Here is a 12,500-nt window from a genome sequence, read left to right as displayed (position 1 = left end):
GAGAGAAGAGGAGGAGAAGAGAGAAGAGAGAAGGAGGAGAGACCAAGCAGGCGAGGGACTGAAGTGAGGAACCTCGTCTAGAAGAGGCAGCCAACTGGAGTGAGGGAGAGAGAGAGATGATGAAGATGACTTGATAAAATGAGTGCGAGAGTGAACCAGGTATGGTGACGATGATGAAGATGATGAAGATGAGTGCGAGAGTGAACCAGGGATGAAGATGATGTGTCAATTCCTCATCGAGAGACTGAGATTGAAATAGAGATAGGGACTCAAGAAGCAGCGCCCCATTCTAAGAAAGAGGGAGAGAGAGAGAGAGAGAGAGAAAGAGACTGAGGGAGGGAGAGGGAGATACTGTACTGTGTGTATATATACATATATATATATATATATATATATATATATATATATACTGTATACATATATATATATATATAGAGAGAGAGAGAGAGAGAGAATCAGTGAAATAGAGAATGATGTTGGCCATGTAGTGTCCTGCTCTGATAGAGAGAGTGAGTGAAATAGAGAGAGAGAAGAGAGAGAGAGAGGGAATAGAGAATGCTGTTGGCTGTGTGGAGTGCTGCTCTGCTAGAGAGAAGAGGGTGAGTGCAATAGAGACAGATGTGAATGTTAAGTCGTACCCTGCAGGGAAAGGCATCAGGCACATAGGGCAGCACTCCAGCCCACTGCCTCCTGCCCCGGATGCCCCTGCTGCCCCTGCTGCTGCGGCGGATGCCCCCTGCTGCCCTGGTGAGGGGGTGGGGGGCGCCTGGGTCCCTGACCGCTGGTCTGTGGGGCGCCGCTTGATCCCCTCCTCCTTCGCCCTTCCTCCTCTTCCTCCTCCCCTGCCGCCACCGAAGAACGTGTCCAGCCTGACGCCAGCTGTTGCCGTGGCAGCGGTGCCAGCCGCGGACTCTCGCCAGCCTTTGGGCCTGCCAGTCGCCGCGGCGATGCCCCTCCGCCCTCCGTCGCCGCCCTGGCTCCGCCTCTGAGACGCCTCGGTTGGCACGGCGATAGGGCCGCGGCTGTGCCCGCCGTCCTCTTCCTCGTCCTCCTCCTCTTCCTCGTGACCCGCGGTGCCACGGGCCCGGCCGCTGGCATCGGTACACACGCGCTCGGGCTCCGGAGCTGCGCGGCGGCGCGAGAGGCACGTGGTCTCCGTGGGCACGGCGTTGGCAGGGGCGACGGGCACGGGCTGACCTGAGCTGGCAGAGCCGGCGGGCGCACGCTGGGCCACCGCCGGCCGCTCTGGAAGAGCGCCCACCTCGTCGCCAAGGCAACACCACCTCCACTCGCCTCGCTTCACCCTGGCACATGTCTGCAGGCGGAGAGAGAGAGAGAGAGAGAGAGTGAAAAAGAGAACCGGGAGAAGAGAGAAAGAGAGAGGGAGAGAGATTGTGGGAGAGAGTGGGAGGTAGAGAGAAAGAGACAGAGTGGGAGAGACAGAGAGGGAGGCAGCAGAAGAGAAAATATGAAGACAGGAGAAAGAGAAAGAGAGAAAGCTAAAATGATGGAGGAGAACGAAACCGAATGGTAAAACAAACACCAGTAGAGATGGAGTGATGAAGAAGGCCAGAAGAAGAAAGATGACAAACAGAATAAGAATTGTAGCAAAATGATGACAGACAAAAGGAGAGAGAAAAAGCAAGTGATGTGAGGGAGAGAGAGAATGAGAAAGAGAGTGTGGATGTGGCTTTTGACATATCTGGGTAAATAGCATACAATTAAGGGCATCAAGAGCCCTTTTCCGCGAGAGGAAGCCCTTTATTCACACAGACACTTTAATTCCTATAATACGCAGATCAGCCAGCCCCATCCCTGCCCTCACACACACACACACACACACACACACACACACACACAGAGACGTAGACATGCGCACGCACAAGCACACACACACACACACACACACACACACACACACACACGGGCAAAGGACGACACAAACCAGCTGTCTGGTACATTCTCATATTGGCCCTCAGTCTAAGCGCCAGCCCACCCACTGCAGGGGGAGAGGCATCCGCCACACTGGGCTGATTCCACAGCTGCCAGCCTGTCTGTTGTCATGGCGAATGTCTGTCACTGCGGAGGATGCTGGTGAGGAGAGGAGAGGATGCTGCTGCAGGCTCGCATCAGGACCGTCGCACTGCTGCAGCTGCATCAGCTTCCTGTCACACACACTTCACCGGGCCTGACAGGATGTGTCCCAGAAGTGCCACACACACTCATGTGTGTGTGTGTGTGTGTGTGCCAGGGCAGATCCCCATGCCTACAGATACTGCTATAAGACTCACAGACACTAAATCCTCACAGGTTCAACCCAGACGCCTTTCTCGAGGAGGCTTACGGCTTCACCAGCTAGCACTGATATTTCAGAGTTAAAGGGAAATAGAATGGCTACTCCTGCCCCCACATCACAATCATACCAGACAGAATGACAGACACACAGTGGCATGTGCTAAATAAAATAAACACATAAACTGATGTATAGATTAAAAGAAAGAGTATGAATGACTGAACGACTGAATGAATGAATGAGAAAACAACAACAAAATCACCTAATGAACAAGAGAGGCTAGAGAGCGGTGGTAGGCTACCTGTGTGTGCGGCGGCGGGAGTTCGGGCAGCTGCTCTGTGGCGGAAGGTTCTGGAGGTTGGGCACTGAAGGCCTGCAGGGTGAGAGCCCACAGCCTCTCCAGCGGGGGCAGCCCAGGCCGGGCCCACCAGCCCTGTCCATCACGCACCGCTCCACTGGGGCAGCTGCTAACCACACACAACACAACACAACACAACAGCACACACAGATCAAGGATGTAGTGGAGGCTAAATGCAAGTAAACACAGTTTATCCACCACTGACATTTCAGAAGTAGAGTTTATCCATCTATTATTGAGTTTATCCATCTCTCAAAAGAGCTTATTCAATAATTGCAACTTTTAATTAAAAAAAGCACTGTATTATCAACATTCACAACATGTAGGCTACTCATCAACACTAGGAACCTCGTACAGTAATACCACTGGTCCTGTAAACATTGGATAACAATCTCCGTCATCATCAAACATATTCTGAATGCCTTTTTAAAAATCTGACACCGTATATAGCGCGGTCCCCTCACCGAGTTCACAGCATTCATAGTTTAGCCACCTCTTATTGTATGATCTACACTCCCTGGTGTTGATCATAAGAGGTGCATGTGCAACGCCTAAACGCACCCGTAATGATCAATACTTGGGCACGATCTGATGCTAATGTCCTCCTGACTAAAACCTGACCTAAACCTTCACAGATGCGCCCAAAATCCTGTGTGGATGGACATTGGATATTTACACACTGATCCTCAGTAGCTGGGTTGCTGAAAGCAGGTTCTAACTCTCTTGCTTTCTGAGTGTGTGCATTGTTGAGAGGGTGAGGGTCTGAGTTTAAAAGTGTGTGTGCATGTAGTTGGGGTGTGCATTTTGTCAAGAAAGGATGAATTTGATAACCTGCTACTTGATAGTGGTGGTGACTAAACATAGGTTGTTGCAGACTTTGGTCTAAGAACTGTTAACAATTACAGGCCATGCCTTCCGCCTTTCACACGCTGCGATCATTAGGCTACTTTTTTTCACTAATGCTTGAGATGTGTCAGCGCTAAATTTAACACTCAGCTATGACAGCTAAAATATTTGATTAACAGATGAGTGTTAAGTTATGTTAGCCCTCTCCCTCTTACTAGGCTGCTCTGATGCAGCTTGGTCGCTGTTCCTGTTGTGCAAGGGAACTTCCGATGCTCTCTCGAAGTACAGTCCGATGAGCTTGATCAGATTTACATTCTTCAACTGAGGTTTTCCTTCTTTTAAGTTTGGATACGGTATGTTTTTCTGGCATTGCTTAGATGAAAAGCAAACGCTACTTCACATTTGCCAGCGTAAAACAAAACCTGCCGCTGAAAACTCGAATGTACTTCCGTAAATGGGAGGCTCCCTTGTCTACATTTGGGAGTCTCGGCGTTGCGCTACTAATGCGCAGGATGTCCCGTCACCAGTTCAAGACCCGGGGGCAAGCCTCAGAGCGTCAACCATGTAAAAACTCAGCTTGCACAGCATTTCGACGGAGCAATGACCAATATCAGAATTGGTTCAATAAATATTAGATCATACTCACAGAACTAGATTAATAAAACAAGTAGCCTAGACCCAGCCTAAATCAGTATGTAGATCTGTAGGCTATGCAGCCTAGCCTACTCCATGGACATTTCTCCTATTTTCATAGGAGGACAAAAGGCCATTAGGCCTACTTTAGTCTCTTCTTTGGGCCACACCAGTTCAGTTGCTCAATAGATATTCATTACAAGTTCACACTGAGGACTTCTAAAATATAGCCTAGGACTATCACATTCACTCAGTGTGTGTGTGTGTGTGTGTGTGTGTGTGTGTGTGTGTGTGTGTGTGTGTGAGAGAGAGAGAGAGAGAGAGAGAGAGAGAATGAGAGAGAAAAGAGAGAGAGATATTTGAATGTGTTCTCGGGTCAATAGTACACAAGCTGGAAGAGATGACAACTGACGTGAGAATGTGGCATGGAAAGTAACACGCCTGGTGTAATGGTTACGCTCGGCGAGAGAACCTGATGGTCGGTCGGTCGAGTCGACTCGGCACCAGGATCAGATGGCCACGGAAAGGCCCTGGCAGGAAAGTCAGGGTAGGGTAGGGAAACAAGCAGATCAGTGGGCACCAGTCTCTCTCTCTCTCTCTCTCTCTCACACACACACTCTCTCTCACTCTTTTCTCTCTCCCTTTCTCTCTCGCTCTCAAGGAGAGAAAAACAGCCCCAGGGCAGTGGAAGGGATGAGGCAAATTTTGAATAAGAATGAGAATTCCAGAAAGTTCCAGTGGTGCTGACACTACGTGGTGGTGCTTCGCCACAGCATGGAAGTCAAAAAACAGACATGAGAGAGATGGGCGGGAAGAGAGACGAGAAAGAAAGAGAGAGAGAGGAGGAGAAAGAGGGAGGAAGAGAGAAAGGGAGAGAGAGATGAAGAGGGAAACTTACAGAGAGGAAGAGAGAGATGGAGAGAGAGATGGAGGGAGTCGGAGAGGCGACAGCCTGGCTGTGTCCAGGAAAGAACGCTTATGTCATTAGGATTTGTGAGGCAATGTTGTGAGGGGTTGCCATGGATACGGGATGGAAGGATGGAAGAGGCTAAGTAAAAATAGAGGAGTCGAGGAGCACTCTCTCCAAACCCTGTCAAGAATGGAGAAAATCGTGTGTGTGTGTGTGTGTGAGAGAGAGACAGACAGACAGAGAGAGAGAGAGAGAGTTATTATTCCATTTCAGTGTGATGTGTTTGGCTGTCTTTGTCCGCTGAGCTGGGCTCTAGATTTGGTATCGTGTGTGTGTGTGTGTGTGTGTGTGTGTGTGTGTGTGTGTGTGTGTGTGTGTGTGTGTGTGTGTGTGTGTGTGTGTGTGTGCGCACGCTCGCCTGTATGAATGTGCAAATGCTGCTGTCAGCACTCAGCATTGGAGCAGAGAGCATTTCACTGTTGAGGTGCTCCTATTTTTTTTATTATTTTTTTTACCTTCTCTCGAATGATGCCCAATTCACTCAGAAGCGTAATTGTTTATAACGAACTGCCACAGTACGCTCATTGGGCAAACTGGTTACTCGTTAACAAAAAAAAATATTTGAACAAACTCAGCCAGCAAAGCTGATTGACAGGCTGTAACAATTGGTAGACGCACCTCGCCAGTAATCTCCGCTGCGCCGTGGTCAGATTGCGCATTCGTTGTATTGCATTTCCAAACATGTGATCATTTGCTTTGCCAATTATACCTATAGCCTACCGTTTTTTACGTGTCTTAAAACGTCAAAGGTGGCCTAGGCCTACTGAACGATCTTTTTACGCACTGCCCTACCCCTTGAATAATAATCCATTAGTTTACCAGTGAAGTCATTCCTCACGCCACCATCCACTTAAATTGGATCTGTCGAGCCATGCGTTGAGAAATGGCGCTTCGACTGATGGGGTCACAGTTATCTTGCACTAAGCTCAACCACGGTGCCCGGTCGGGTTAATATTTGACTGGAGGTCAAGTCAGATGCTATTGTCCGGTCGTCCAGGGTCAGAATCGGAGATGGACACCAAAGTCCCGCGAGTGAGGGGGGGGGGGGGGGGGGGGTGGGGGGCAGAGCCTGTTTACAACTGAATGATTAATTTCTTTCTATTTCCATCAACTGCTGAATTTAGCAAAATTGCATGAACGCCTAACAATTAGGCTTTGAATGCGACAATGAAGACGCAGCAGCTGGACTGTAGTGACGCCACTTTCCTGCTAGAGGGAGCTATCAGCACAGTTAAACTAGCGCCCTAAACACTACTGCTCTGGGTTTAACTAATGTAGCCTACATGAGTTATAATCTATACTGTTGTAGTCATGGGAATTTACGTAGCTAATCCATAGCGAGGATTTTAACCCAAACTGTGTGTGTTTTAAATCTGTTTACAAAGGAAAACTGGATATTTTCTGCAACATTTTGAAATATCATTACTTTAAAGTTGTAGCGTACGTTATTTTAATAAGATAGGCCTATATCATTTGAGAAATTATCAGCTAGATTTTGTGGTTAAAATTACATGATAAGGAGTTCAACGCTAATCTTTCCCCAATGGTGTAGACTATTTTTAGTGCAGCAAAGACGGATAATACGTCAGCTCAATAGGTTTACGCTGATAATATCAATAATGTAAACACTTAGTATTTGTTTAAATAGGCAATCAGTGATGTTCTCTTAATAATAATAATAATAATAATAATAATAATAATAATGTGCTACGTGTGGGTTATTGGAAGAACTTCTGCCAAGTTTCATAATCAAAGATTTCATAATCAAAGTTTCCGGGCCTGGAGTTTGCCGACTGCTTTCTCAGTTTGCAGTGAATTTCTGTCTGTGGAAAAAACGGACGTAAATAACATCGCCGCGGTCCGTCGTGCAATTTGCATTTCCCTTCCAGTCTAAATGAGACCGTCTGGTCCAAACTCCACCCATCCTCTCTCGGTTACAGACGCGCTGTGCTGTGCCGCTAACCAAGTGATTCACCATGCCCAAATGCGCCCTCTCTCTCCAGTTCCTTCTCCCTCTTTCTCCCCTCTGCCTTTACAGAGGCCACACGAGGCTGCGGCCATAAGAGAAGCGGGGGAGTGACGGCTTGTTCCTGGAAGAGCCAGCCTGCGGAGTCAGTCACATTCTTGGCTGGGATTCAATGACTGAGCCAGACGCACACAAACACTGAGGGAGGGGGGCCGACTGCGGGGGAGGGCGATAGCAGGGCGAGCGAGCGAGAGAGAGAGAGAGAGAGAGAGAGAGAGAGAGAGAGAGAGAGAGAGAGCGAGAGAGAGAGAGCGCAACCTAGCTCACTGGCTGGCCATCGCGACACACTCCCTCACACACACACACACACACACTCGCACTCAGTTACAGCGAGCTGCAGGGGTAGACTGTGTGTGTGTGCGTGCGTTGTGCTGCAGAAATCGAACCGAAGAAGCACTAGAAGAGTGTGGATTGTATATTTCCTTTCGTCGAATGAAGAACTACAAGTCTGGACTGTACTGGAAAGTGTTTTGAGTGGATTTTTAAAGTGGATTTTTTCGCTTGCGGTGGAGTTTGAAGGACCCGTGTGGAGATATGGACATTCGGGATATCTCTTACTGCAGGGCTAACTCGCCGGTGGTGCCGTTCGCTTAGAAAAAGGGAATTCAAAACTCGGTTTTAGGGAGGTTTTTTTTAACGGATAATTGATGAAGCGCTTTCTGTTCTGTGCTAACTTTAGGGGAGCTGGGATTTACCGAGAATCTGGAGAAACTGAGGCATTTGTTGTAGTCGCTTTCCCCGTATTTAAAATAACTCACGGTTCAGGAACAGCGCGGAAAACATGGAGACTGTAACTCGCCAAAGCTTTCAACCTCACCCCGGTCTGAAGCAGACTCTCAAACAGTTCCATTTGAGTTCTATGAGTTCTCTTGGAGGACCGGCGGCATTTTCTGCCCGATGGAATCATGAGCTTATATTCAAGAAAGAGGGGAAAGAGCCGGAGCCCGTTCTTCATATGCCGATGCAGCCTCCGCCGGTGATGCCGGGACCCCTGTTCATCCCGTCCGACCGCTCCACCGAGAGGTGCGAGACAGTACTGGAGTCCGAGACTATCTCCTGCTTCGTGGTCGGCGGCGAGAAGCGGCTTTGTCTGCCGCAGATCCTCAACACGGTGCTGCGGGATTTCTCCCTCCAGCAGATCAACTCGGTGTGCGACGACCTCCACATCTACTGCTCCCGTTGCACCGCGGACCAGCTGGAAATACTCAAAGTTATGGGGATCCTTCCCTTCTCCGCGCCTTCATGCGGATTAATCACCAAAACGGACGCGGAGCGCCTCTGCAACGCCCTGATCTACGGGGGAACATACCCACCGCACTGCAAGAAGGACTTTACGGGGCCCCTGGAGCTGGAGCTCACGGAGAAGAGCTTCAAAGTGTATCACGAGTGCTTCGGTCGCTGCAAGGGGCTCATGGTGCCCGAGCTGTACGCCAGTCCGATGGCCAACTGTATCCAGTGCATGGACTGCAGGCTTATGTTTCCCCCGCATAAGTTCGTGATTCACAGTCACAAATTGTTGGAGAACAGGACTTGCCACTGGGGTTTCGACTCGGCCAACTGGCGGGCATACATGCTCCTTAGCCAGGATTACAACGGCAAAGAGGAAAAGGCTCGCCTGGAACAACTCCTGGACGAAATCAAGGAGAAATTCGACTTCGCCAACAAGTACAAGAGGAAAGCGTCAAGGGTAGGTGTCTTAAAAAAAAATCTGTTGTTTTGTGTTACCCGTCACCCCCCCCCCCCCCCCCCTCCCCACCACCACCACCACTGACTGATGACCTCACTGAAGTTTGAGTCTGTCCCATCTGGCGACCGCGGCCAAGTTGGAATGGGAATTTGGGTGGCGGCCAAGCCGGTGATGGTACTAGAGCAAACGGTGCGTTTTACTTGGGCTTTACGCAATGTCGGGGCTACTCTCTCTCCTCTTGCTCATGTATCTTAGTCTAGCAGCAGCGTGTGGGCGGCTAGGACTAACAAAAGCGCTCAGAGCTGTCGAAAAAAAATACAATTCAGCTCCCCTCCTGGTCACGTTATCCATTTGCGCTTTCCTTCTTTCGGCTAATGATCTCCACGTGTTTTAACCTCCGATTAGTCTTCCCTTCCCTCAATAGTTTAGTGTGGCCAGTGGGAACTCACTGGCCAGGGCTAGGGGCCGCAATTGACACAGGTTACAAGACGCATTAGGTCATAATTGCATTTCACATACTGTTCCTAATTGACCACCAATGACAACAAGAACGCCTCTGAGGTTATAAAACAATTATTTGTCTGTAAAACACCCCCACAGGTGCTGACGGCGAGCTGCCATTGGCCGTACAGTGTATGCTAATGTGTTCGCAAACAAATGGTCTTTTAGTGCTGCTAATTGCAAGATATTGAGAAAATGAGAGTGCAGTTGGTTGTATTAATGGCGTTTACTATGTTCTGGCCGCTGCTTGGTCCTTCTCTGTTGGAAATATCCGGTTGATGCGCTGGTGTTCCTGAGGGATGGAAATGCGGTAAAAAAAAAAAAAAAAAAAAAAAAGTTGTGGCTGTTGGTTATCTGCGGTGCTTGAGTGTGGATGTGGTTTTAATGATAGGGCCATCCAGCGCTAATGGCGTTGCGCTCAAGCCAGTAAGCACTCGCAGAGGGGGGTGAACTGCTTCTCAGGAGCGCCGCATCTGTAGACTGTTGTGTCTGCGCGTCTGACGCACAAAGCCGACCGCGAAAACTCATTTCTACTCCATGGGAAGCTCTTGGCAGGGAAGTAAGGCAGTAAAGCTGTCCTCTTGTATACTTAAAACATACCTCTACAGTTTCCACTCCGAGCTAGGGGACGGTGGCCACGATGCTGTTGTCTGTATTTGTGACAGATGATAATGACACAGTAATTAAACTCTTTTGTGCGCAAAAGCCAGGAGGAGGGCCGTGGCGCTGTGAGTTTGGCTAGATTCAGCAGGACCGTGCCTGCCTGGGCTCTGATCTGGGCCCTTCTCAGTCGGCTGTGCCAGGGTGTGTTGTAACTTGGGGCTTCTCGCTATCGGTTGTGCTTGGCTGTACTGTGCCCTGGGTCCTGTGCTAGGCTGTGCTATGACCTGGGCCTCTCGCCTGGCTGTAGGCTACACCAGGCTGGCAATGTTGTGAGTCCCCCCCCCCACCTCTCTCTCTCTGCGAGGGCCGGGGTGCAGAGCTCCAGGCTGGGTGAAAGAGTCGGTGCTGTTGGCTGCAGACAGACAGAGCTGTGATTGTGCCCTGGGAGAGATTAAGCCTGAGCTCTTCTGGCCAGGAGATCTGTGCCTCCCCCTCCCTCTTCCTCCTCCTCGCCTCCTCTCCTCCTGTTTCGTCTCCTCTCCTCTCCTCTCTTCCCCTCCACTCTCCTCTCTGCGTTCCCAAATAAAGCAGAGTAAAGCCCCCAACCACTAATGAAAGGCCAGCGCGGCCATTTGCATGAACTGTTCCACTTGAATGGAGTTGATGAAGCAGGGATTGAAGTATTGTGGTGGAAACATAATATGATCTAACAAAGGGGAGCATTCACTCTTTCATTCAACACCCCCCACCTCTCTCTCTCTCTGTCTCTGTCTCTCATTCCACCTCATTCCTGCTTTTCCTCTCTCTCTTTACTTTTACGTTTCTCCTCTCAAACGCATGGAGACTTTCATACACCACACACACACACACACACACACACACACAGATACACACAGAGACATTAATATTTTCTTAACCTCCCCTAATTATTTTTCCCTTTTTGTATGAAAATGCAACAGAGATGCCCAGCAAGTGTGTGTGTGTGTGTGTGTGTGACTGTGTGTGTGGCATTGGGAGCAGGGGTCAGTGTGGGGGGTCAGTCACTGAGTGAGGGAGACTTTGTGCTGCAGCGAAGCCTCTTTAAAAAGAAGAGGGGCTTGTTTACAAACTGTTCTGCGGTCTAACAATGCTTCCTGTAGGGAGAGAGCGAGAGAGAGGAGCCCAGAGAGTTGGAGGGCTGGAGGGCTGGAGGGCTGAGGGCTGGCCCTGTCTCTGGCCCATGAATGGAGGGGTCCGGGGCCTCCTCTCTGGCCTCTCTCCTCTCCCCTCTCTGCATTCAGGGGCTCAAGTGTGTCGGACATGTCCTTGAGGAGCAGCCCTTTCTCCTGCGCTTCAACGGGAGTCCCGCTCTCCCTTTTCTGCGGCTGGGTCTCTGCAAGCCTATTTCTGTCTCTACTCTCTAGTCGCTTCCACTCTTGCTTTCTATCTCCCCTCCCGCTCTCTCTCTCTCTCTCTCTGTCTCTCTCTCTCTCTCTCTTTCTTTCTCTTTCTCTCTCTTTCATTCTTTTGCTCCACTCGTGTACGCAAACACATTTAAATGCACACATGTGTGACTTGTTTTCAGGGTGGGGAGCTCTCTCTCTCTTTGTGTGCAGTCTGGGAACCTAATGAGACAAACCCAAACAAAAGCCATTAAAAACACACACCTGGTCAAAGTCTACCAAGCTGTGGCAGCAAGGCTAGAAGAAGGATTATCATCACTCCTATATGTGCATGTGTATATATATATGTGTGTGTGTGTGTGTGTGTGTGTGTGTGTGTGTGTGTGTGTGTGTGTGTGTGTGTGTGTGTGTGTGTGTGTGTGTGTGTGTGTGTGTGTTTGTGTGTGATAGAGAGAGTTATCTGTGGTCATTGTCAGGAAATGAGAGTTCGTTCACTCCGTGATTAATCCCAGGTCACACTTGGAGCCTTGGAGTTTGAAATTAGCCTCCTGACAAGTTTATTAGTTTACACTCGTTATTAACCGCGCCGCGGCTTCTCTTTAAAGTCGGCTGGTGTGGCTATGTGTGTGTGTGTGTGTGTGTGTGTTGGGGGGGGGGGGGGGATGTAGAGCGGACAGATTTGCAGCAGAGGCCATGGCTGTGTGTGTGTGTGTGTGTGTGAGCAGTGGGTTGTGGCTGGTCATCTAAATTAGTAATGGACCACAGGGGCTTCGGTCTCTCTCGGAGGGAGCACGCCTGAGGAAGTTTCATCTCTCGCACGCCTGAGGAAGTTCCATCGCTCTTAACCTCTCACACACTAGGTCAGCCGCAGAGAGAACGAGGAAAGGAAGAGTGTGTGTGTGTGTGTGTATGTGAGAGAGAGAGAGAGAGAGGGAGAGAGGGAGCACATATTTTGTAAGTGTGTGTGCACATACTTGTCGTGTTTGTGCGTGACTGTGTGTGTGTGCATGCTTGTGTGCGTCCGCGTATGCAGGTACACACATGCAGGCTAGACGGGGCCCCACTGTTGTTCTAGAACATTTTCAGGGTGGAGAGTGTGAAAAGCCGTCTCGCGGCTCAGGGAGGAGTCTCAGGACTTCCTCTCCGCTCGAGACGTCTGCAGGAAACTCACAGACATGGTACAGCTCTTACTTAAGTGTGT

General features: G+C 49.7%; 2 protein-coding genes across 3 annotated transcripts in view; one reads left to right on the top strand and one right to left on the bottom strand.

The window, feature by feature from the left end:
- si:ch73-70k4.1 (translation initiation factor IF-2) overlaps positions 1-4,257 on the bottom strand; it is a 7,779-nt gene extending 3,522 nt beyond the window's left edge. Inside the window, exons 1-3 of one of the 2 annotated variants that reach the window (XM_062540542.1) lie at positions 3,713-4,257; positions 2,595-2,757; positions 639-1,315 (exon numbers count right to left, since the gene is read on the bottom strand). In XM_062540542.1, the coding sequence (XP_062396526.1) occupies positions 639-1,315; positions 2,595-2,757; positions 3,713-3,867 (995 nt within the window). In that variant the 5' untranslated portion in view covers positions 3,868-4,257. Of the gene's footprint in view, positions 1-638; positions 1,316-2,594; positions 2,761-3,712 lie in introns of both variants that reach the window. The other variant, XM_062540540.1, reaches the window with a different exon arrangement.
- Positions 4,258-7,362: 3,105 nt separating this feature from the next.
- Positions 7,363-12,500, top strand: part of skia (v-ski avian sarcoma viral oncogene homolog a) — an 80,358-nt gene continuing 75,220 nt past the window's right edge. The window contains exon 1 of the mRNA XM_062540539.1: positions 7,363-8,813. Coding sequence (XP_062396523.1) covers positions 7,908-8,813 — 906 coding nt within the window. The 5' untranslated portion in view covers positions 7,363-7,907. The remainder of the gene's footprint in view (positions 8,814-12,500) is intronic.

Source organism: Sardina pilchardus, chromosome 7 (genome assembly GCF_963854185.1).
Source record: "Sardina pilchardus chromosome 7, fSarPil1.1, whole genome shotgun sequence".
NCBI lineage: Eukaryota > Metazoa > Chordata > Actinopteri > Clupeiformes > Clupeidae > Sardina > Sardina pilchardus.
Note: the sequence above shows the minus strand (reverse complement) of the source record. Positions and strands in the feature narration are given on the sequence as shown.